This window comes from Peromyscus maniculatus, chromosome 2, assembly GCF_049852395.1.
Source record: "Peromyscus maniculatus bairdii isolate BWxNUB_F1_BW_parent chromosome 2, HU_Pman_BW_mat_3.1, whole genome shotgun sequence".
Lineage (NCBI taxonomy): Eukaryota > Metazoa > Chordata > Mammalia > Rodentia > Cricetidae > Peromyscus > Peromyscus maniculatus.
In genome coordinates, this window is record NC_134853.1 from 171,578,471 (window position 1) to 171,601,859 (window position 23,389).

At 55.7% G+C, this 23,389-nt stretch overlaps 1 protein-coding gene across 1 annotated transcript; it reads right to left on the minus strand.

Moving 5' to 3' along the window:
• Positions 1 to 824: 824 nt before the first annotated feature.
• Positions 825 to 22,651, minus strand: Arhgef16 (Rho guanine nucleotide exchange factor 16). The gene is made up of 16 exons (XM_006984060.4): positions 22,318 to 22,651; positions 15,066 to 15,175; positions 13,129 to 13,732; positions 11,193 to 11,238; positions 10,121 to 10,290; positions 8,779 to 8,835; positions 8,139 to 8,299; positions 5,902 to 6,054; positions 5,684 to 5,813; positions 5,120 to 5,194; positions 4,895 to 4,987; positions 4,359 to 4,510; positions 3,914 to 4,102; positions 3,345 to 3,418; positions 2,837 to 2,938; positions 825 to 2,155 (listed from the first exon to the last, which is right to left on the minus strand). The coding sequence occupies exons 3-16, from the start codon at positions 13,711 to 13,713 to the stop codon at positions 2,016 to 2,018; spliced, it is 2,127 nt and encodes a 708-aa protein (XP_006984122.3). The 5' UTR covers positions 13,714 to 13,732; positions 15,066 to 15,175; positions 22,318 to 22,651; the 3' UTR covers positions 825 to 2,015.
• Between the last annotated feature and the right edge of the window lie 738 nt (positions 22,652 to 23,389).

Sequence of the window (23,389 nt, forward strand, 5' to 3'; positions counted from 1 at the left end):
CCTGTTCATTTCCCAGCATCCCCCAGCTCCAGGTCCAGACTCTGAGAGTGGGTTAATTGGGACATGACTGAAGGGACAACTTAGCATGTTCAGCCAGAGGTCCAGCGACCGTGCATCAGGGACAGGTGGTGGCTGGTGTCTGACAAGCAGGGTGATAAAGAGGAATGACGGTCTGGACACACCGACTGGCTAAGGACATGGGGGGGCGCATTTTCACCATGGGAGTCCTCACCATGGCTTCACTTTCTTGGGGTCAAAGCTAGAGTCTTAAGTGAGGCAGGAAAGCTGGGGTCCTCGAGTGTAGCTCCCATGTTAGTGCCTTTTATAGCCACCAGGGGGCCTGAGAGAGAAAGCACCACCACCTTATGGCCCATGGTGGTAGGAGCGAGGCAGCCTGGCACAGAGTCAGGGATGTTCTGGACCAGAAATGAGCCTGATGAGCAAAGGGAAACAGCAGTCCCAAGACTGGGAGGAAGGCGCAGTTGTGTGCACATCTTCATGGTATCATGGCCGGACTAACTTTCTCTCGCTCCCTGGAGGAAAGGCTAGAGGCTTGGGTTCACAGCCTTCCAATCCACCTTGTTCTAGCTACTGAAGGTGCTTGGTGGTGGGCCAGCCTGCTTCTCCTTGACATGCTCCTCAGAGGGTCAATGCGGGGAGCAAACCAGAGGCCACAGGACAGTGGGTTCACACCAACGTGTTTCTGCTTGTGCCACAGGCGAACATCAGTGCACATACTGCACCTATGTGCATACACACCACTCCGTGGCCACCAGTGTGCTTTACACACACACCCACAGCCCCAAGGAAGTGGGGCATTAGGGTGAGGAAGATGGAGACGTTTATTTCAGGTTGAAGGAGGTACTAGGCCCTACCTCAGAGTCAACCCAGGCCATGCCTACTCCCTGAACTCTGGCCTGGCCCTCCCCTCAAAGCAGCCACTCACAAACATGGGTGAGTATTCACGTTGGTGAAGACTAGTGTCAGGCTGAGCCTAGACTTGGCCCTTCTGGCTTCTTTGGTCATGGAGGCCATAGGGAGTGGCTGGCCCTAGCCTGTCTAGAGGCGTGGCTCTTCCCCAAGCCTAGGGAGGTAGGGCATCACCATTGTGCTTTTACACCTAGTGGAGATTCACCCGTACCTGTCACTTCTGTAGCAAGGCTAAGCCCAGTAGGATGGGACCGATGCTACAGTGGATGCTGGGTGCTCCACCCCAATCTAGCACTAGCCAAGCAGAGGAAGGCATGGGGCTTCAGCACCAGGCTGGGGGTGCTGTTGGAGAGACCTAGCTTGGCTGTAGTCAGCATGGAGGCTGCCTTTCTGGCCTGCAGATCCCCAAAAGGGAGGTTTTCAGAGTCTCCACTGTGTCGAAGCTCTCAGAACCCTGTGGTCAGGCCAAGCCCTGTAAGGTGCAGCTGTTAACATTTCTGACCCCACAAGCAGGAGCCCCAGCTTTGCTGCGACACTCTGGCTAGTAGACAGATGGGTCAGAGCTAAGGACAGACCCGAGGCCAGGCTCCACGCACCTGTTATACCTTGGGATTTCACTGAGACAAGTGGCTGTGACCTGAGCTCAGGTGTAAACCCAAGTTTTAAAGAAATAGTTTAATGTTATTTAAAAACCTCCATCATAACATTTCTGCTGGCACCTCAGGTCACCTTCCACCAACACTGTCCTCTCTGACACGGGCCCTTCCTGTCTCACTTGGGAAAGAGGGGTGGATCTGGGAGGTGGCCTTGTGATGTCTTCAATGAAGGCAGCAGTCCTTTATCACCCTTGGCCTGGGTGTGGCTCAGGTGGCAAGCGAGGAGCCAAGCTGGACTCCTACCAGAATGTAGGCCCCTGGAGCTTGCCTCAAAGCCTTCCGAGAAAGCAGGTGGAATGTACAGATGTCCCGTGTTCTGCACTCAACCATGAGGCTGTGGGAAGGCCCAAGGAACGGAGCTGTGTCCTACTTCCTGGGGCTAGGTGGGAGGACTGGAGCTGTGTCCACAATGGCTGCTGAGCGGTTCAGCTACACGTCTGTCTCCACCCGGAGCCGCTCCATCCTGCGCACGTTGCCCTCCACTGCCACGCGGCTGGTGATGCAGCGAGCAAAGCTCTCGGGGAACCAGCCCGTCTCTCCGTCCCGAAGCCGCTCTCCGTGCAGCCAGCCTGGAAGCAGAGGGGTAGATGAGAGGGATCCCTCTCATCCCATCTCTGCTCTCGAGGGCTCTAGGGCCTGGGTGACTATGGGAACTGACCACCCCTCCTGCCTTGAGAGAGAGCCAAGGAGGCATCGCTCAAGGCCACATGGGCTCCTGGCCACCCACTTCACCAGCATGACCTGGGCCCTGTAGAAGCCTAGGCCGGGACCACCAGGAGCAGACACGCGTTCGCTTCACTTAGGGCTCAGAGTGAACTCACTTTGGTCCCATGACTCCAGTACTTGCAGTCCTCCCTCTGAGGAGACTGAGCGTGGTGTGTTTATGCGCGTGTATGGATCCACATACACCTATGTGCTTGGAGGCCCAAAGACAACCCTAGTTCCTCAGGTGCTGCCCACTGTCTTTTGAGATAGTCTCTCATCATCATGGAGCTTGCCAACGAGGCTAGGCTGCTGGTCAATGAGCCCTTGAGATTTGCATGTCTGCTTCCCTGGCAATGGGATGACACAATCATGTGCCACCATCCCCAGCTTTCTTTTATGTGGGCTCTTGAGTTCAAAATCAGGTCCTTGTGCCAACTGAGCCATCTCCCCAGCCCCGTCCTTTGAGGAAGTTCTCGCTGCACCCCAGTACACTCTGCACCCTTGTCTGGTTGACACGCACTCAGGTGTGACACATCCACACTCACCGTCCTCTTCCTGTAGGACCAGGACAACGTCAGCCTGCTGCAGTGTGATCTCATCAGCCTGTTTGGCAAAGTATGCCTTGGTGATCTCCACCTGGGGTAGGTCTGGGGGAAATACAGAGAGCTAGGCCAGTACTCTCCCACAGACACATGGCGTCAGCTGTCCCAGCAGAAGACGGACAGCTTCCCTGGGATGAAGACTGGCCTTCCAGGGGTGCAGGACAGACCCCTGGCACCTGCAGATGGACGTCTCCCTGAAGAGAACAGCCAGGGCCCGAGGTGACATTCTGATGGGCTAGCCTGTTCTGTTCCTTTGGCCTCAGTTTCCCCAGCTGCAGGACCTCGGGCCTCTTAAGGACCAATAAGGTTAAGCTGTGGCTACATGGACACAGTCACAACTACATACAGGGGCCAGTGCCCAAGCAAAGTACCCCGGGGAAGCCGTGTGTGGCCTGCCATCTAGACAGACCAGCTGTACCCAGGGCTGCAATCCTGCACACCCCACACTCACCTCCTTTGTTGGTGAGGCCCTGCCACTGCCTTTCCTTGTAGGTGAGGGCTGTGATCCACCGGGCCCGCTCACTCCTGGAGGCCACAGAGAGCATAGTTGAGACCCTCCTTCCTTCTTGGGGTCCATGAGCCCATTCTACGTCCCGGGTTCATTGGCTCCTGACATCATCCTGTTGCCTGACAGCAGGATGCTCCTGCCTCAGGGCCTTTGCACAGCTGTGCTCTGGCTAGGCACTCCTCTGTTTGCTGCCTCACTCCCTCTGTCCCTTGGGCTTTTGACCTAAACACCACCTTGACCATGATGAAGGCCCATTGATCACATCCACACTCATCCTTTTCTCCCCCTTGAAGCTCCCTCCCTGGTTACTGGACAGTACAGCCATTCATCTGTTGGTGTGTTCCCACGAGGAAAACAAATACCCAGAGACAGGCTGCGTTCTGCTTATGGCTCTGCCGGGCACAGGCAGTGCTCAGCATATAGAGGCTCTCAGACTCAGTACGGCACATCCCGTCCTCACGGGGCTCCTGTTTGCACATGTGCTCCCCTCCCGTTGGGTTCCACCATCTTACGCAGAGTCCGAGGACAGCAGAATCTGCTCCTGGCGGCCCTCACTGTTGCGCAGCAGGTTCACTTGGAAGGGGTGGGGCACTGAGGAACTGCGGGTGCTGCCTCCTGGCAGGGAGGGCTCTGAGGCCTCCAGCTTCCTGACCTGGACCTGGTCTAGCTGTGCGTAGTCTTGGACCAGGTAGCTTTCCTCACTGTGGGGACACAGGAGAGTCGTCAGTTAACCTTAAGAGTGCTCCTAAGACTTGTCTCCTGGGCCTGGAGACAGCTTCCATGGTAAGAGAGGGAAACCCAGGCCTGCAGAAAGCAGAGATCTGGTTCTGTATAGAGCCGTGTGGCCACCCCAGATCAAGTGAGGTGTACCAATGAGTGTCAACCAAAGTTGGAGGGGTTCAGGGCCACTCCACTCCCGGCTGCTCTCTCGCCTGACATCTGCAGCCTAGTGCCTACCTTTTCTTCTTGGTGACAACCAGGACATCGTTGAACAGGAACAGGTAGCATGTGGGTCGGCTGGCAATTTTCCTAAAGATGCTGGATTCCTCCAAGAGGAAGAGCTCTCCACGCTTCAGGAGCCAGCGAGAGGCAGAGATGAGCGGGAGGGACTGGGGACAGAGTGGACAGATGAAGGAAATGGACACGGCAAGGTGGAGGTGATGGGACAACCCTGCCTCCCTGGACTGAGTTTGCTGTCCCTGTTAGGACTAAGCGGAGAACCAATGGGATATTCCTGAACCCATGCAGCTGGCCCACAGGTACCAGCGTGGGCCCTGTTCTCCCCTACAGGAGAGCCTTGAGCGGCCCCAATTCTCTGGGCACTTGCTGAATGTTCTGCCTAAGCTGAGGGTGGGAGCCAGTCCTGGAGAGGCCTTGACACCCCCTTCCCCGAGTCAGGGCAGCTCAAGGAGTCCCCCAACCTCCGTCCCCAGAAGCCTGTGACTCCTAGGATGAGGACAACAGTGAGGTGGGTGAGTTGGCAAGGCACCTACCTTGACCTTACCAAAATCCAGCTGTGTGTGCAGCGTGTACATCTGCTCTGTGCGCTCCATTTTGTGGGCCCCCTCATTACACTGCTTCACCAGCTGCAGGGTTGAGTTTACATGTATACCGCAGGCACGGATGGAGGACTGTGGATGTTCCACAGAGTGCCTGCCCCCCTGGTGGCACTGGATCTAGTCCCTTTTCCCATCGGTACCACAAGAAGTTCGCCTCACCTTGCTGAGGGCCTTCAGGGCACGGCTGGCAGCTTTACACCTTTCAGGATGGCCCTGTGTCTTCAGGCAGAGTGTCTGGGGGAAGACAACAGCTGTGAAGCACCCAATCCCCTCCCAAGGAGCCCTGCATGGGAAAGGGCTTCCCACCAGTTCCAGACTCTGGAAGTCAGGGAGGGGCCTCAAGGCAAGCAAGGACTTCCAGAGGGCTCCTGTTTGGACCCACCAGTGTGTCTACAGTCCACATATGGCCTCTGCACCTCTGGGGCCAAGCCAGGGAAAGGGAGCTAGCACCACACATCCGGCCCTTTCCATCCTGGGGAAGAGCAGTATTTCTGCAGTTCCAGGGCCAAGGGTGTATGGGCTCTTGCCTAAGTATGTGTCTACAGGCTACAGTATCATGTTACCGACCGCAGAGCGATCAAGATTAATCACACTGTCTTATATGCACTGTAATTATCCAATTACAGATGTAGGAGTGTGGAGAAAGAGGTCAGAGAGGCAACTCTGAAGGCAGGGCCTCCAGGGGTGTTCATATGGCTGCACCCAAGCCTCCTGGATGCTCACATCTGTCAGGAGTGGCAGCCGGGTCACCCTCTGCATGGGGAGAATCAGGAAGGAGATCATGGGCAGGCCTCCACACGTGGGCCGTTTCTCAATCTCCCTTAGGGCTTCTCGGAAGGCTGCATTGCTGTTCCTGCAACAGGGAAACATCAGGACTTCAGAAGGAGGCTGGGCAGGTGGGACCTGCGTGAGGAAGGCTGGGGGCAGAAAGGCCCACTCACGACAACTTTTGCAGGGTGCGCTGCTGGTAGACCTCGTTGGAGCAGTAGGCAATGTAAGGGTGGAAGTGCCTCTCTGCGTGGTCCTCCAAGATGTCACTGATGTCCTCCACACACACCTGTGCCTTGTGCCGCTGCTCCAGGGCTTCAAAGAACCTGCAGCATTGAAGTGGGGAGTGGTTGGGGAAGTGAAGGCACAGTTTTGGTGGGTGTGTGCACACACCTACATACAACACATGGATGCAGACAAAAATGTCTGCACAGATCAGTCTCGGAGGCAGTACATGGCAGGTGCCCAGTGGGTCAGGCAGAATGTTGTGTAATCTCGACCACATTTGTCCAACGCCCTCAGGGGACCCGCCCCCCATGACAGATCAGCTCTCCACACTGCCTTTGTAACATCCAACTCTATGGCTGTCCCTGGGTGTGAGGTTCAAGGACAGAGATGCAGCGATCCTATGATGCATTGGGGTCTTAAAAGACCCATGAAGAGCCATATCTGTCTAGGGATGGCCCTTGAAACTAAGGTGATTCTGCCAGCCAAGCTCCCTGCCAGGCTTCACAACTATCCACTTTCATGGAGTCCAGGCCATAGTGGACAAGTGAGGAGGTCCTGGAGAGACTGCTAGCCTCTGAGCCAGGCAGGATGATGACAAAGTGAGCAAATGAACCAGAGTTCTCTGGGTGTTGGCAACCTGGTATGTGGGACCAGTGGCTGGTCCTGAGCTATACCCATGTCTCTAGGCCCTTAGGCAGCTGGAAGAACTCTGTCCATCTGAGAAGACTCTTCCAGGCTTGCATGTGAGTATGGGTCCTTAGAACTCAACAGACCCTCTACCCACATGGATCCCATTTCCTATAACAAAGTGCACTCTAAGAGTCACTGGCCCTTGGGAAAAGTTGTGTAACTAATAGAGAGCCTCAGAAGCACATGGGCCCCATGGATGAACGGAAGCTGAGGCTGCCTGCACACACCCACCATGCACAAGTAGGCAAGCCAGGACACTCAGTTGAAATGCATGAGCCCTAGGTTTTCCTGGAAAGGTCTGGAAGGGCCAGCCTCCCACTACTGGCCCAAAATAGCACCAATTCTCAAAGGAGATCACTATGAATGGCTAGGGAGGAGGCTAGAGAGTCCCACACCAGGGCAGCAATGGCCATGCTGAGCAATTAGAGGCTGCATAGCATCCAGGGACCACATGGGGGACAGGAGTCTGCATGAGGGTCACCCACTTTCCGGGACCCCTCCCCTCCTCCGATGAGTCAGGAGTGAGTAGTTCCCACAGTTGGTTACTGAATCTCTTACAGGAAGTCCTTGTGTCCAGGGATAGGACAGTCCTCTGTTCCCTGTCTAAATGAAACTTCCTGAGGTAGAGAGGACATCACAACAGACTCTGGGTGGGCTCAACAAGGGCCAGGCTGGTCAGCCAGCATCCTATGTTTGGACGGCCCAGCCTGTGAACTAGCACCCTGTGACCTGTTCTTCTCCTGACACCACTGAGGCCCAGGAGAGGACCTCAGGCACCAGCCTCATCAGCGAAGCCAAGGCTAAAGGACAGGGAGGCCCGGGGTCTCCTGGACTACAGCAGCAGCAAGGGCTGACCCCACACACAACATGACCGGATGGTGCTAAGGACGTGAATACATGCACATATACAGGCATGAGCAAACACATACAGGCACTATACCCAGTGCTGGGGTGAGATACCCACTGAAGTATGCAAAGACACATACACAGAGCATGCACGTGTACACACACACACACACACACACACACATACACATACACACACACAGAGGCACTCGTATATGCAATCACAAAAGCACTTGCACACACACACACAAGACACAGGCCCTCACCAACCTGTAGCTGCATGCCTGGCCCCTCCTCTGATTCTAGGCCTTGCAACCAGAGCCCAGCCAGGCCACCAGACACTGCTAGGTAGAACATGACCTGGGAATGCAACTCGAGGCTGCCGCCTGGCTGGGCGAGTACTTTGCGGGTGCTGCTGACTATGCCCAGTGCTGAGGTGAGATACCCATTGGTAATGCAGGGTTGTATGGGAGAGAAGTGCCTCCCACTGCCCAGCCTGGGAGTCAGTGGCTGCTCCGAGCTTCCCATGCACAGCTATAACCCAGGGTCCATTGATATCATTGCAATGACGGCTGCCTAGAGGCAAGGCGAAGAGCATTCCTGGGGACCCAGGCAGACCCAGACGTGGAAGGGCCGGGAAGCTCACTTCTGACTGGCAGCCAGCACATCCAAGATGTTGGAGAAGAGGTGGTGGTGTTCTGTCTGTGTCATAGTGGCCTTCAGCTCCCTGGACTGCAGGAACTCAGTCACCAGGATGCTCAGGCTGTGCAGATAGGAGAACTCGGACGTGAGGATCTCGAAGATGGCCTGCATGAAAAGATGACGCTCAGTGTCAGGCCATGCCCTGGGAGGGGGAGGAAGACTGGGGCGTGGGCCCCTCCGGAGGGCTGTCATGATGGCTGCACAGGCCATGAGTCCACGTCCCTACGTGTTCTGGCTCACCAACTCAGGCTGTGTGGAGGTGGCCAGGACTCAGCTTTCTGTGGAAGATGGTACTGGGTGGGGATCAAACACGGGCTGACACATGCTAGGCAAACACTGCCACTGAGCTATGCCCCTCATCCCGGGCCAGGACTCTGGCTCTTCCTGAGGCGGCAAAGATAGGCTCCTTCCTGACGCTGCCTGAGGGCTCACAAGGCAACCGGGAGGCTCAGTCCTCAGCCATCGTGGTATCTGGCCCGTGAGGCGGCCATTAGGGTAGGTGAGGACAGCGTATCACTGCGGTTCTCCAACTTCCAGGGTACTGTGTGGCCCACGCCATGTCTAGGGACTCCCGATGGCCTTACCTCCTGCCGCTTGCGCTCCTCCACCGACAGTGTGTCCAGGATACCTGACTCCAGCACCTGGGGAGAACACAGGCGAAGGAGCTAAGGGTCACAGGTCCTACAAATGGAGCCAGGCCCCCACTTCCATCCTCTGGGCCAGACCCAGCCTGGAGGGCAGAGCCACCTCCAATCAGAACCCTCAGCTGTCTGTCTTCTCAGCTTATCTTCCTCTCCATAGAAACCTCGCAGGACAGTGCCACTCTATCTCTGGAGCCCTAGACCAGGCCAGGAAGACAGACAGGGAGTCCAGAGGAAGGGAGAGAGACAGAGACACAGAGAGACTCTGTGTGTGTGTGTGTGTGTGTGTGTGTGTGTGTGTGTATGTGTGCGTGCACATGTGCCTGTGTGTGTGGGGGTGATGATTCAGACACCACCTGAGCAGCTGAGTCAGAGTCCTGCCAGGGAAGGCACAGGCTGTTATCACCTGCACTCTTCACCCTCTTGGGGCCAATGGCCCTAGGTTGTCTTATCGTGGCTCCCTCCACGCCTATCGATACAGAGCATGTCAGGGCAGGCTGGACTGCCACAATGCCTGGCCTCTGCAGGACAGAGAACTGCCTCCATTTGTGTTCTCCTACTCACAGCCTGGTAGAGGCACTGTCAACAATGCATGGGGCCCTGCAGCTTTCCAAGCATGAGTAGGCCAGGCTCCAAATATTGGGCAATGTTATGGGGTGCAGTGTACTGAGCCCCATCCCAGATGGGAGGAATCACCTGTCCCCAGCTTCTGGCATCCAGCAGGGTGATGTGTACTTCTGGACATTTCTGCCTGTGAAGTAGAGCCTGCCTTGCTACAGCCCTTGGCTGGACCCTCCCCAGCCAGGGTCCCACTGTGGACACTCTCATGGGGGGTCCCTCAATCCCATGGCAGGCAAACAAGAAGCTCCATTGTACTGAAATGAAGGAAAGGCTGGGTCCACCATCTCCATTTCCTGCCACACCCACAGCAGAGGATGGGGGTCACATGCCTCTAACAGCAGCCAACCAGGTCCCCAGTGCTGCATCCACTATGCATGCTGGCCCTGCTTTTGATTGAACCCCACAGCCTGGACAGGGCCCCATTTTCAGATGTGGGAAGTGTGGAGGGCTGCTCTAGTGAGATGAGGGGCCCAGGAAGGGGACTCCTTGTGCTCCCAGAGCCCCTTCAGGTCAGACCTCCAGCCACATACCAGGTCAGAAGACACACTCACTGCTCCACAGGCCAACTGTGTATCCCAGTGACTCTGGAAGCTAAGTTTGAACTCCTTGTAAGGGCCCTGGGCTACCACAAGCTAGGGAAGGGAAGGCCATGGGGCCTCCTTACCTCTGGCAGCTGGCTCCAGGTAAGCTGGGCAGGCCGATAGCTCTTGACCACAATGGTGGTGTCCGCTCTTTGAGATCCCTCTGGGCTGGCAGGCTCATCGAGTATGTCATCATCAGACTCATGACTGGTATTTAGACCCCGCTCTCGGATCTCCTGGTACAACTGGGGTTCTGGAGAGAGCAGAGTCACCTGTCTGCATGAGGGTTTGGGGGTAGCCTGGCCCTCCCAAGGGCCCCACAAAGCTCTCAAAAACATGCAGGCTCCCCTATGGCCCACTGGATCCTACAGTGGTGTAAGGTCATCCTGGGAGATGGTAGCAGCCCAGTGTAGAATGTGGCACTCCAGGTCAGGGCCAAGCCGACCAACCAGAGCTGCGTGAGGTCAGCTGTGCCTGGTCGGGGAGAGGGAGGCTGGGGTACTCAGGCGGGGCCTGAGTATGCTGGTTGCTGGCCATGAGCCATCAATACTACGAGCCCATCCTGGCATGGGCTAACCCAGTTCAGGGCATCTCTGAGGCCATGCAGCTGATGTGTCAGCCTATACCCGAGACTGGGCACTGCTGCTGTTCCACACAGGGAGTGTGTCCCAGAGACTGCAGAGAGGCCCGAATCCTTGTTTCTGGCCTGTGGCTACCCATGGAGCTAACATGAGCCAGGAGGGAGGGATATTCTTGCTGGAGTCACCATGCCTCAGTGGGACCAGGAAGATACAACAATGATTATTACTTTCTCACGAGTTGCAGTGCCCAGTAGGCTCTCTTTGGACTGGGAAAATTCCATGCAGAGAACAGAGATGAATGTCTGCCTCTCTGGAGGCCAAATGCCCTATAATCCAACCTGGGTCCCATTGGATACTCAAGATAGTGTGGGTCTGTCCTGTCCTGTCTTTGGGTCACATAGTTTAGGTGTCCAAGGGAATTCTACGAGACATACAGTCACATCAACAACTGGGATCTGTGCCCAATGTCCTGCCCAGAAGATCTCATCTTCTCAGACCCACCCAGTCCCGGGTTGGCCCTACTGAGACCCCTTCCTGGCCATGCTCGGCCCTCAGCTTCCTGCGAGCCACTTACCATCTTTGAAGGAGCCCTTGTGTGCACGTTTCCGACCCAGAGTTTTCTGCAGAGAAGACACAGAAACCTCAGCAGTCAGTGGGGAGGGAGGCATGGGTGGGCTCCCCTTCTGTTACTATGGCAGACCAGAGATTTATCCCACAGCAAGATATGTAAGGGAGAGGAAGGAGCTTCACAAGCAGAGGCCAGAGAGGTAAAAGCTGGGGTACCAGGCAGCGGGCTGCTACAGGCCCAGGAAGGCTGCCCAGGGGCTAAGCCAGTTAAAAGGCATTACCTGGAGATTGGGACGTGGTGGGAATGAAGAGGGGGCTGGAGTGGGCAGAATGCTGTTTGTTAGAGTCTGACCCTGGTACTGGCTCAGGGCCCCAGAAATTGAGGGAGGGGATTGCAGAGGCAACCAAGGGCAGAGTCTGGGGAAGTCCCACTCTACACTGGCATTCCCACACAGTCCCCACTCCTTGGCTGGAACACCAGGTTTTCACAGGTACACTGGTTCCAGGAAAGCAGAGGCCAGTCGCTTCTGGTTTCTTAGAACCAGTTGGGGCCTGAAAACTCCCTTACAGGTCGGGGAAAGTATGACACTCCCAGCTAAACCTGGCCTAGCTCCTTTTCTCACCCTCCCCCACCCCCTCACCTCCTCCAATTCAAATCCCTCCTGGCCCTGGGACCATGGGGAGCCTTCTCATCTAGGAGGCTCCTGGGGCCTCTGGTACTGTCACCTGCCAGCCCGTGACACCCTCTCTGCACAGGGGCTCTCAGGAGCAGCCACAGCTTAGTACCCCAGCATGGGGCATGCAACAGGAGTGTGTGCTGAAGATGGGACTCTTATTGAGGAATGAATGAATGAGACCTTGGCCGGCCTGGTCCAACAAGGGGGCAGTGGTGGCATTGATCCAGTTCCTGGGGTACAGGGACACACATCAAGGGTCCAGGCATCTCAGGTAGATGTGGCAGGGAACTGTGATGAGGGACAGTGGCCTTGACCTAGCCACTATCGGCCTTCATGGAAGCTTGTGGCCTGACTGACAGGTGTCTGCTTCTCCCAAAGCCAAGCTGAGGCTCAGGGTCTAGGGAGCTTGTATGCCCGAATAAGCATGCTTTTCCCATGATGCTGTGTACAACAGCTCTAAGCAACAAAGGGCATTTTTGGAGTATGCTACCACTGGGTGGTGGCCATCTTCACTTATATATGGGGAAATTGAGGCTCACAAGTGTCAGGAATCTGTTAGGGGTCACATAGTCACAAAAGCCCATCCAGGCCCTTCACGGAAGCTGACAGCCCTGCGCCTGGGGAGCCCCTGAACAAATCTGAGGAAAACCCCTGGCAAGAGGTCCAGAAGCCCTCCACAGCCCTGTATCCTGGGAAGCAATGGCCTTGAATGGCTGTGAAACAGCAATCCCCCATCTGACCCTGAAACATAAGGAGCAAGCAGGATGAAAAGTGGAAGGAGTGGTCACTACCTGACCACAGGCTTCCTGCAACCCAAAGGGCTAGGACTCCATTCTGTTCTTCTGAACACCCAGGGCTACACCAGAGCTCAGGGAAGAGTACTCTCCCTACCCAGGGCAGGCCAGGAAGCAGCAGGGCAGGGAGACAGGTGGTGAGGGCTACACACTGTCCCTCCTTGTCCCACTGGCAGCCTGAGCCGGGCATCACTGAAAAGTGTCTTCAGACGGGCTGGCTCCATGCTTGGGCTCAAAAGTGACCGATTCCCTCTGCTGTCCACGCTGGATGGAAGTAGAGATGTGGAAGATTCCCAAGAACATGACTCAACCTCCTCCAGCCACAGCATGGTCGGCAGGATGGTCAGGAGCCTGCATCCAGCAACTGCCATGTGTGATGCAGATATAATAGTCACAGGACCAGGCAGCCTCCTTGCCTGTGAACTCCTGGGCCCCTAGAGACACTGCCCATCCCTGCTGCTCATCTCCCTACCTTATTTTTGGCTAGGCACTGGGCAGGAGGCCGGGGACCTTCCTCAGCGAGGGCCTGGAGCTTGGGGCCGAGCTGGACTGAGTCTCCCTTGCTGCTGGGTGGCCCTAGGCCTTTCATAGCTGCCCTGTAGGACTGGTTCCTCAGTTTTCGAGTCAGATTCATGCTAGTGTCCACATCCATGTCATCCAAGGAGAAGCTGGGGGTTAAGAAGAGCCGAGGATCCCGCCGAGCAGCCTCCTTGCTGAGCATGGCTGCCCCAAAGCTCTGGTGGCGGGCTGGGGACTTGGTCTTGGCCTTGCTGGCCACGGCCAAACTCTTAGGGATGAGCTGCTGGGTGCCCATCTTGAGTGCCGCGGGGCTCTGTGTGCTGAGGACGATGGGTCGTGGCTCTCCATCTTCTGGGGGCACCTGCGGGGGTTCGGAGGCCTCTGGCTCAAAGGCAGCATTGGTTCTGGCTTTCAAGGAGCTACGGACCATGGGGATCCCTGGCATAGGGTTCCCATTGGCATCGAGTCGCAGCTCTGCATGGAAACGCTGTTCCAGTGGTTCCTCATCCAAAGAGCTGTCAGAATGTCTCTGGGACATGCTGGGTGGCAGAGGGACCCTAGAGAGAGAGGCAGGCAAGCGGTGAGAGGCTCAGAGAGGCCTCCTGCGTACAGCCTCCCTGGTGTTCAATCTTGTTTCTTCTTAGCATCCTCCCATAACAGCTCCCAGGCAAGGACAGGGAGAGCAGGGCTGGCTATGGCTGTTCACCAGGAGCCTCCCCTGGGATGTGGCATAGGTGCTTTACAGGTGTGCAGGGAAGCTGGAGTCTGGGCTAATCTGGGGCTATGTGCCTCAGGCAGCTATTCCCTGAGATGAGGGGCCTGGTGAAAATAATCTGTGGCTGAGCTGGGCCTCAGGGACCACCCTGCTTTCTCTGACATAACTGGTCCTGGGTCCTCAGCAGGGTACAAATAAGGGCAGGTTTGTGGCTGAGCCCAGAGGCCCCCTAGATTAGGACCAGAATCCTGGCTAGGGCCCTTACTGATGCCAGGACGCTTTGTGTGTGGTTTGCATGGGGAGTTATGGTTTTCTGAGACTGCAGCAGATGCTGTGGATGTGACCATGACCTTGCCTGGCTCTGCATCGTTGGTAAGGGATGGGCTATCCAGAGGCCCAGGGACCTGCTGGAGACATGCCTCGGATGTCTGGCCCTGACAAAAATAAGGAGCAAGTGGGGTAGAGGGTGGAAGGAGGAGACACTACCTGACATGGCCTTCCTGTTCAGTGGCTTTCCACACACATAGCAGAGCTAGGCTCCAGGTAAAGCCTGGCTGCTTCCCCTTCTCCCAGCCAAGCCCATTTGCCCCAGCACCAAGGCTGGCTCCAAAACTTATCCTCATAGCACTCTCCAATATGCATTTGTACTTTCCATGTTTCTGAAGTAGGGGGACCACAATCCCAGTCTTGGGGGTCACAGTGCAGATGGGGTGAGTGAGAGCAGGGAGCTTCAATCTAAGCCACAGTCCAGGGGCTCACTGCCCAGCCCAGGACAGGAACTGACAGCCATTGCCTGGTTGCCCCTCAGCCACTCTACCTGTTCATCCTAGCAGCTCTTTCCGACTTCTTTCTCCTCAGTATTGACTTACTGGTGTCCCGCCACCCTACCCCATCCACAGTAGGAAGCCCTGGGCAATGGTTTCCAGAGTGTCCAATTTATTTCTTCAGCATTGCATTTTCTGTTCCCTCGGGTGCAGCACAGTCCTAAGGTTGGCTTTGGCTAACAGGAGAGATGTGACTGGAAGGGACAAGTGTCCCTCTTGGGCAGGGAATCCCACTGCCCTGTGACCCAGAGACTGAGGCGAGCAGACCTATAATTTGACCCAGCTATAGCCGGAGCCAGGGAACCAGTCATCCACACTGACCAGTATGCTGAGGGTCAACTGTCCACTTACCTCCGTGATTGGAGGTCCTCAATACTCGTCAAGAGCTGCCCTGCTGGGGGCCTGGGAACCTGGGGTCCTCAATGATTACAGGTGCCACTTCTTGGCTTCAATTTTAAAATCTGCAAAATGGGCTCAGTAAGAACAAAGGCATCACTTGAAAATTTCCTAACAGGCTCCTAAATGACCTACAAAGCCCATTAAACAGCTCTGACTGGCTGCGGGGGCCACATAGCAGTGGCCAAGCCTTTTCTGAACCAAACACCACACTGCACTGGTAATGAGAGAGGTTGGCACTCAGGAGACTTTGTAGGACCCTGATGTAAAGTGGGGGAAAACTCCCTTCTGTAGCAGGAATCTTAAAAGGTCTCGCCAATTCCTCAGCTGATCCTGTTTCCTCAGACTGGAAGCCTCTCAGTCCTCATCCAGAATGAATCTCAGCTGAACTGCTGCTAGAAGCCTGAAAGCTTAACCAGCCAAATGCTTCTAGTTTCTGGTTTTCACACCTTATAGATCTTTCTGCTTTCTACCACCACTCCCTGGGATTAAAGGCTGGCTTTCTGGGATTAAAGGTGTGTGTCACCATGCCTGGCTGTTTCCAATGTGGCCTTGAACTCACAGAGATCCAGAGGGATTTCTGCCTCTGGAATGCTAGGATTAAAGGTGTGTGCACCACCATTTTCTAGCCTCTGTATCTAGTGGCTGTTCTGTCTCTGACCCCAGATAAGTTTATTAGGGTGCACAATATTTTGGGGAACACAATACCACCACACCCTTCTGTAAATATTTTCCCTTTTTCTAAAAACAAGGGAGCCAACATTGAGGAAGCCTTTTATATGCTCAGAACTTTGTCTAGGTTAAAATGACATGAGCCTAAGAGGGTTGTGGAGGCACACCACATACTCAGCACCAGAGAGGCTGGGACAGGAGGCGCTGTAGTTCGAGGCCAGCCTGGGCTACATACATCGTGAGACTATCTCAACAAAAACAAAAACCAAACAGTCCCAAATACCAACATATTAGAAAGAGCCTTCCAAAGGGGAAGTTTGTTTTTCAGATGGTTAAACAAGAGAGCTCCGTGTCTTTTGCCCACATCAGGGATAAGGATCTGGGCTCAGTACTGGGCCTCAGTGCCTCCCTGTCATTTGCCCTGGGCTCTGTCCCAGGTTCACATCCCAGGGTGTGGTGCCTACCTGCCCTGCCTGACAAAGCCAGATGGACTGAACTGGACTGGAAAGGACGGCTACCCTGCCAGAGATGGGGATGGGTTCCTAGGCTGTTTGGATGGGTCCAGGCCCTCCAGAACTGGTGACTCTCCAACCTCTAGGAAGATCACACTCACCCCAGAGCTCCAGGCAGGTCACAGCTCCATCCTAACCCATTTTTCAGAGCACAGATAGTACCAAGACCCTGCCCAGCAGTCCCTCCCCGAAGGGGACAGGGCTGGTCACACTGCTAAAGTGTGAGGCACCCAGGTATCTGGTCGCGTCCCCGCTCACCCCCTGAAGTCCCAGGATCTTCCAGCATAGAAGCTCTTGGCTAAAACTATCCTGAGAAGTTGAGTGCAGTTGAGACTCACCGGCCCCAGGGAGGGGCGGGCTGGGGCCTAGTGCCTCCTGAGAAAGGGAGGGTGCATTCCTAAGGACATTCCAAGTCCTGGCTGAGGATGATAGCAGTCACACCAGGCCTCCCCCGGGAGCTGGCATCTGTCACACGTGTGGTATGGGGCAGGGCTGCACCAACCAAGGTCTGGAGAAGTTGGTTTAGCTGTCTTCGGATGGCCCAGGACAGACTTCAGGTGCAATCTTTTACACAGCGATCATTCCACTCAGAACAGACCCCACAGAAGCTGTCATTAGTTTGCCTCCCTTGCCAGCAAACACCCATCACCCCTAAGCTAGCGTTTCAGGCGTGCAGGACGGCATAGCCCCTGGCAGACAGTGGCCTCTCCCGGCACAGGGCAAAGTCCATTCCAGGGCCAGAGGTGCCCAGAGGGAATCAGTCAGGTGAGCCATTGCTGGGAGTGGCTTCCGTTCCCAGCCTGGCACCACACCCACAGGCCCGGCAAACAACCTGTCTGGGACCCCAGAGAGCAGGGCTGAGGGCTACGGGTTCCTGTTCTGAGGGTAGTACTGGAAGACCTGCTGGACGCATCAGATGTCTCCTGCAGCTTGTGCCCAGACAAGACGGAGGCTGGGCTGTGCATCCACACAGCACAGCTGCAGGCCCCAGGGGCAGGGGACCATGAGGCTGGCCTGCCTTTGTTAATCATTTCTATTACCTCCACAGCCAGCTCTCCTGTTAGTTTTTTTCCCTAGCTGTCCAGTTTCGCTTCTCCATGCTCGAGTGTGACTCTTCTGTGCAGGGGCCACTTCCGGGTCTTCCTGGGCACCCTCCTATCTCAAGGTGGGGGTTGGGTGGATAGGTGGTCCTTAGGTTGGCTCAGGCTATCCTCAGGCCATCAGGGCTACTCTTTAAAGCAAATCTCAGACATTGTCTCCGGAAGGAGTAGGGGGCAGATTTTTAATGTCTGCAAACATTTTTTTAAAATATTATTTTAGGTGTATGAGTGTTTGTATGCATGTATGTATGTGCATCACATGCATACCTGTAGCATGCATAGGTCAGAAGAGGGGGTCAGATTCCCTGGAAGTGGAATTGGAGTTAAAGATGGTTGTGAAACCAAACCCAGGTCCTATGCAAGAGCAATAAGTGCTCTTAACCCCTGAGCCATCTCTCCAGTCCCAGATCTTTAATTTTTTTTTTTTTTAATTTTTTGAGATAAGGTTTTACTGTGTATCCTTGGCTGGCCTGGAACTCGATACATAGATCAGGCTGGCCTTGAACTCAGAGGTCTGCTTGCCTCTCCCTCCTGAGTGCTGGGGTTAAAGGTGTGTGCCATCAAGCCCAGCAGCGGGTAGATTTTTTTACTTTCTCTCCTCTTCTCTCCCACCGGGGATAATTTTCCTCTAGAATCTGGAAGCACCCTTTTCTGTTCTCGCTGCTAAGACCTGGCGCCCTTCAGACTTCTCTCCCTCAGATGGCACCCCACGCTCCTCCCTACTAGCCTTGGGGAGGGCTCGGGCCTCACACTTCCCACCCCTGCTGGGAGGCACCCTGGGACCTCACCTGAACCACTGCTACACCACGGAGCTATAGCCCAGCCCCTTGCCTTATTGTAACTTATTATTATTGGAGACAGGGTCTTACTAGATTGCCTGGCGTGGCCTTAAACTGCAGCCCAGGCAGGCTTTGAATTTGTTGTCTTCCTGCTTGAGCCTCCAGTGGCTGGGATGCCAGGCAGGCCAGGAGCACTGGGCCTGTCTTTTTTTTTTTTTAAATAATTTCTTGCACCCTTTTTTTTTCTTTTAGGAACACTCACTAATCAAGAATAAAACCTCTGAATCGGGCAGTGGTGGCGCACGCCTTTAATCCCAGCACTCAGAGGCTGAGGCAGGTGAATCTCTGTGAGTTCAAGGCCAGCCTGGTCTACAGAGTGAGTTCCAGGACAGCCAGGGCTACACAGAGAAACCTTGTCTCTGGAAAAAAAAAAAAAAAAAAAGATTGAAGCTCTGAAATTTCCCGATTTCTGACCTTTCGCCGTTTCTCGTTCCTTGTCCTTTTGGAGACACCTCCACTCCACTCAGCCTTCTGAGACTTCCGCCCCTTTTGCCATTCCTATGCCCCCTACAAAGAGCTCCCCCCAGCCATTGCTCTTCATTCCTAGCATCCTGTTCTTGTTTTGAAAATACAACATCTTCCATTAACTTAGAGGGCAAGAATCGCGTTTTCTTGCACGTTCCTTCCTGTTGGCTGCTGCTGGCTACCCATTTTCTTCCTTGCCTGGTCTCCCCTGGGCCTTGGTCTCTCAGACATAAAACTTTCAGAAAGCTGCTTTGGTTTCTGCTGCTGATTGGGTGGTCACTGGGGCCCAAGAGTACAGGCTCTGTCCCTGGGGACTGTAGACTCCAAGGGACAGCCTTTCCCCCCAGGAAGGCTGGCTTCTGACTCTTGGTTCACCAAGAAACTAGCAACACGGGGGCCTTGGATTCTCCTCCTAGTGGCCTCCAGGGAAATGCCAGCCATGGCCATCCACCAACAGTACCTCTGAGAGCAGGCTGTGAGGCCTCCCAGACTCCATATGGACCAAGGTGTGTCTTCTCCCTATTTCAGGCACACCAGGCTCACTGAGAGTGTGGAAACAACTCCAAAGACGCCTTCTACGGGAGCTCTATCTGGGTGCCTGGCCACCATATTCCTGAAAGTCTTTGGGATTCAGGAACAACTTCTACCTGCCCCCACAAACACACTGGAGCTCAATTTCCAAATGGATGCTGGCATTTTCTCTGTCCTGGGCCCACCTTGCATCTCACTGAAGAGGCTCTGATGCTCTCTGAGAACCAACTTGCCCAGGGGTTCTGACTAAAAGGAGCAGAAACTGGGCCAGAGCCACTCAGCAGACCCAGATACAATGGTGGGGAGGATTCCTAGCTGTTTCTGCTCAGGGTGGCTGGAAATGGCCCATGATCGAGGCCTTAGAACCTACAGCCCGCGTTCTCTTTGCCACTAAATAACCCTCAGAGGGAGCATGCCCTGGGGCACAGGGGTAGCAGAACCATGATTGGGGCAGGATATCATGTAGAGCCAGTGAGACCTTGCCAGAGGTCTCCGGGAGTCACTGTGGGTGTGGTCCTGGATGGGTGGGCCTCTCTGCACCTGGTTCTCTGCTCCCTTACCATGGATCTTGTGGGTACCCGTGCTGCCTTCTAGTTCCCTAAGCCTGATTTCTTCCTAGTCTGAGCCCGTTGCAGCTGGTCACAGCTGGTCATAGGAACCCAAACCACCCTGAGTCTGAGACTTTCTGCCCTGCTGGAGGCCCTCCATCACCAGCTCTGAGGCTGGGCCATCTCCACCTGGCCAGGCTCAGTCTTCTTTAGCAGCAGACTCAGCCACCCCACAACAGTGGCCTTGTCCTTGGGCCATCCTGCCTGGCTGAGCGGCAGCAGGGTTCAGCTTTGTAACCAGCTAGTGACATTTGTCAGGTGGTGGGGGCTGAGCTCAGAGAATCTCAGCTGAGAGCAGTTTAGTCCACCTGCAGACAACTGGTAACATCTGAAGACAGTGTTGGTCAGACCCACAGGCATTCTGTGTACTGAGGCCAGGATGCCGGGATCCACCGGGCACAAAGCAGCCCATGACAACCAACTGGAACAAACGCCCACAGGGCTGAGGTGGGGGAAACGAATCTTAGCCAGCTAGAGTCACCCTCCACCCACCTGGTGCATCCAGTCTTAGCCCACAACCTCGCCTATCACTCCGCACTCCCCTTTCACATTCCACAAGCCCAAGCAGCTGGTAACCTCGGGGTCCCCTAAGGGAGCTTGGGTTAGGGAAGCAGAGTCCTGACCTGCCGGGAACCTAAGGCCAGGCCTCCTCCACTGCCCAGTTCACCAGCAGAAAAACAGGCCCACAGAAGGTACTCTCTGGCTGGCTAAGTCTTCAGCCCCTCCCGAACTTCTGCCCTTGAGTGTCTTCCCTCAGCAGTGAGAAGCTGGGACAGAGGGAATGTGACCTGCCTGGGTCAAGCCCCAGGCAGTGAGAGTACAAGGGGAGGAGCCAAGCTCTGAGGCCCCATCCTGACCCAGATGGCTGTCCTCAAACCAGGAACTGGATGCAGACCACAGGGGATTCTGGACCCATGATGCTACAGAGGGACAGTCACCTGAGCTTCATGTCACAGAGTGAGCACAGGAAATGCCAAGATGCATCTAGAAACCAAAACCAAAACCTTCAGGCCCTTTGGCCAAACAGAAATGCAACCATCACCTTCCGAGGAGCAGACCTGTTGTCTCCATGAACAAGCCCTGAGAATCTCAACCAGATACTTCACCCCTGGACTCACGCTTCCTCACACCACTTCCTCACACACGGGTGGAGAGTGACTGCCCTGCAGGAGGTGAACACTGGGACAACCCCCCACAAAAGTTTCTTACTACAGGGCTGGAGAGATGGTTCAACAGAAGTCAGCAGTGGCTGCTCTTCCAGAGGACCTGGGTTCAAGTCCCAGCACCCACATGGAAGCTCACAACTGTCTGTAACTCTTATCCCAGGGGATCCGATGCCCTCTTCTGATTTCTATGGGTACCAGGCACACCTGTGGTGTGCAAACATAAATGCAGGCAAAACACTTAAACGTATAAGTCTTTAAAAAGAAAAGAGTAGTTTCTGGTTTTAGGTGTGTGGAGAAGGAAGTGGCAAGGAGCCTCCACCTCACTCTCTCCATCTTGTTCTCTCTGCAGCTTACTTTTTCAAGGAAGCCTGAAGACCCCTCCGTCCACCGGGCAGTGCTGTGGGAGGTTTCTCTCTGGACAATGGGTATCCTGAGATCATGGGCCCACGGAAGCATTTATCCCCAGAACAGGAACACAGCAGCAGCAGACTGAATCAAGACACTCTGAGAGAGAACTGAGGCCCGGAGATGGAAGCAGCTTGCCTGAATTAAGACATATTCAAGCCTCGTGCCCACACACCAGGATGGGAAGTCAAGGGTATCGGGGTGTACCGGCATGCAGTCACAAATGGACCCACTGGACACGGCACCCTACCGCTGGCTGGTCACTCCAGTGACGCACACACCAAGCATCCACTTAGGGGCTATCAGCTCCTGTCTGGGCTCCAGGTGTGATGTAGAGGCCACCAAGATCTCACTGTGGCTGCTACCAACTCAGACTCCTGAGGCCCATGCCCAGGTTCATCTTTCTTGCTCAACTTCAAAACAGATCCCTGCTCCTGATTTACAGATATGGGGATCAGGGCAGGGGGGTAGGGTCAGGTGCCCACTGTCCAGCCTGTAAGTGGCACCCGCAGCTTTCTGGAGCAGTCCCCTCCCACTGGAAGGCACTGTGGAGCCTGGCTTAGATGGCTGGCCATCAAGGTAGAAAAAGCACACGAGGGGTGTCAGGCCCCTTATTCTTGAAGCCCATCTGAACAGACCGTCTTTCTAGCTCCCGGAAGAGTCACTTCCACGCCCCTCGGGACTTCCCAGGAGTCTCTGCGCCCTAGTGTCTAACCGGGTCCACTGCAAAGTGTCCCTTGGACTGAGCAGCTCAGAGCAGCCAGGCTCCTAGTCCCGGGCTTGCAGCTCCAGCGAGAGGGCGGGGCGCGACGTTGTCGCCGAGGTCGGGAGGGGCTGGAAAGGAGCAGAGGCGCTCCGGGTGGCCCAGGTGGCCTTCCTCTCGGCTGACCCTCCAGAGCCCAGACTCACCTGTGCGTGCGGCCGAGGAGCAGCGGGGCGGGTACAGCTTGTAGTGCTGCTGGATCCCTGTCCTGCGGCCAGTCGGTCCCGCCCTCCCTACTTCCTGCAGGGCAGGCGGGCGGGCGGACGGGCGGAGCCGGGCCAGGTGGGCTCCGCCGGCGGTTGCGCGGCCGGAGGGCGGGACGCACCCTGGGCACCTGCTGCACCGCGGCTGCCTCACCTGGCCGCGCCGGCTGCGTCACCGCACTACCTGGGCCCCGCCTGCGTTCACGTGACCAGTCTGGGGGTTCGGGCCGGAGTCCGCCCTTGGGTACTGTCTACTCTCCCTCCCGCTCCTACGCCTGCTTCCTTTCTGCGCCTGTCTCAGGGCTCCTCCGCCTCCTCCAGGCAGCCTTCTGAGAGAGCCCGGGCCTGCGGGAACCTGTTTGCTGAAGGAAGGCCCCACCCCCTGCATTCTTTGCAGCAGGCTACTTCAGGGCAGCCCTAACCAGGATCTCCAGGACAACCTTCATGGTGTGGTCTCTCCACCACCACTCCACTCTATTGATAACTGAGGGCTGGAAATTCTGCCAGCCCCTCAGGTCCTGCCTTGATTCTCCTGAGCTCAGGAAAACAGTTCCCAAGTCCATGTAGTTTCCTCAGTGATGATGCTATAACAGCGCCCCCCTATGGGGGCTCTAGGGGCCAGGCTCCCCGTGTGGGAAAAGATGGGGCCTGCCCCATTGCCCTCCAAAATGCCACCAAATCTGAGCCCCAAAGGGTGAGCAGAGTTAAGGGATAAAAGGAGACAGAGTAGGGCAGACAAGAGTCACAGTGAGTGCAAAGGCCAAGAAGTGGAGGGAGCATGGCCGGGGGGGGGGGCAGCCTGAGGTGGGGGCAGAGAGCACAGCAGTGTGGGGACAGGAGCAGGGGCTGGCCGTGCCCAGCCTCCTCCATCCAAGAGCAGGACTTCTTGGAAGCAGGATGGTCAGGGCGGGGCCGGTCCTGACCACCCTGCCTCTGCCTGGTATGTCAGTCTCACCTTGCGGAGGCTGCCTCAGGTTCCTGAGAGCCGGGGTTACTTACTGACATGCACCACTAC

What these genes read in the sequence shown, in the direction of transcription:
- Arhgef16 (XM_006984060.4), bottom strand. Translation starts at nt 13,713, where the DNA reads ATGTCCCAGAGACATTCTGACAGCTCTTTGGATGAGGAACCACTGGAA. An exon ending in AGGAGCGCAAGCGGCAGGAG is followed by an intron (nt 8,300 to 8,778) that starts GTAAGGCCATCG and finishes CTTTTCATGCAG; the next exon opens with GCCATCTTCGAGATCCTCAC. An exon ending in GGTCCTACAGGAAGAGGACG is followed by an intron (nt 2,156 to 2,836) that starts GTGAGTGTGGAT and finishes CTCTGCTTCCAG; the next exon opens with GCTGGCTGCACGGAGAGCGG.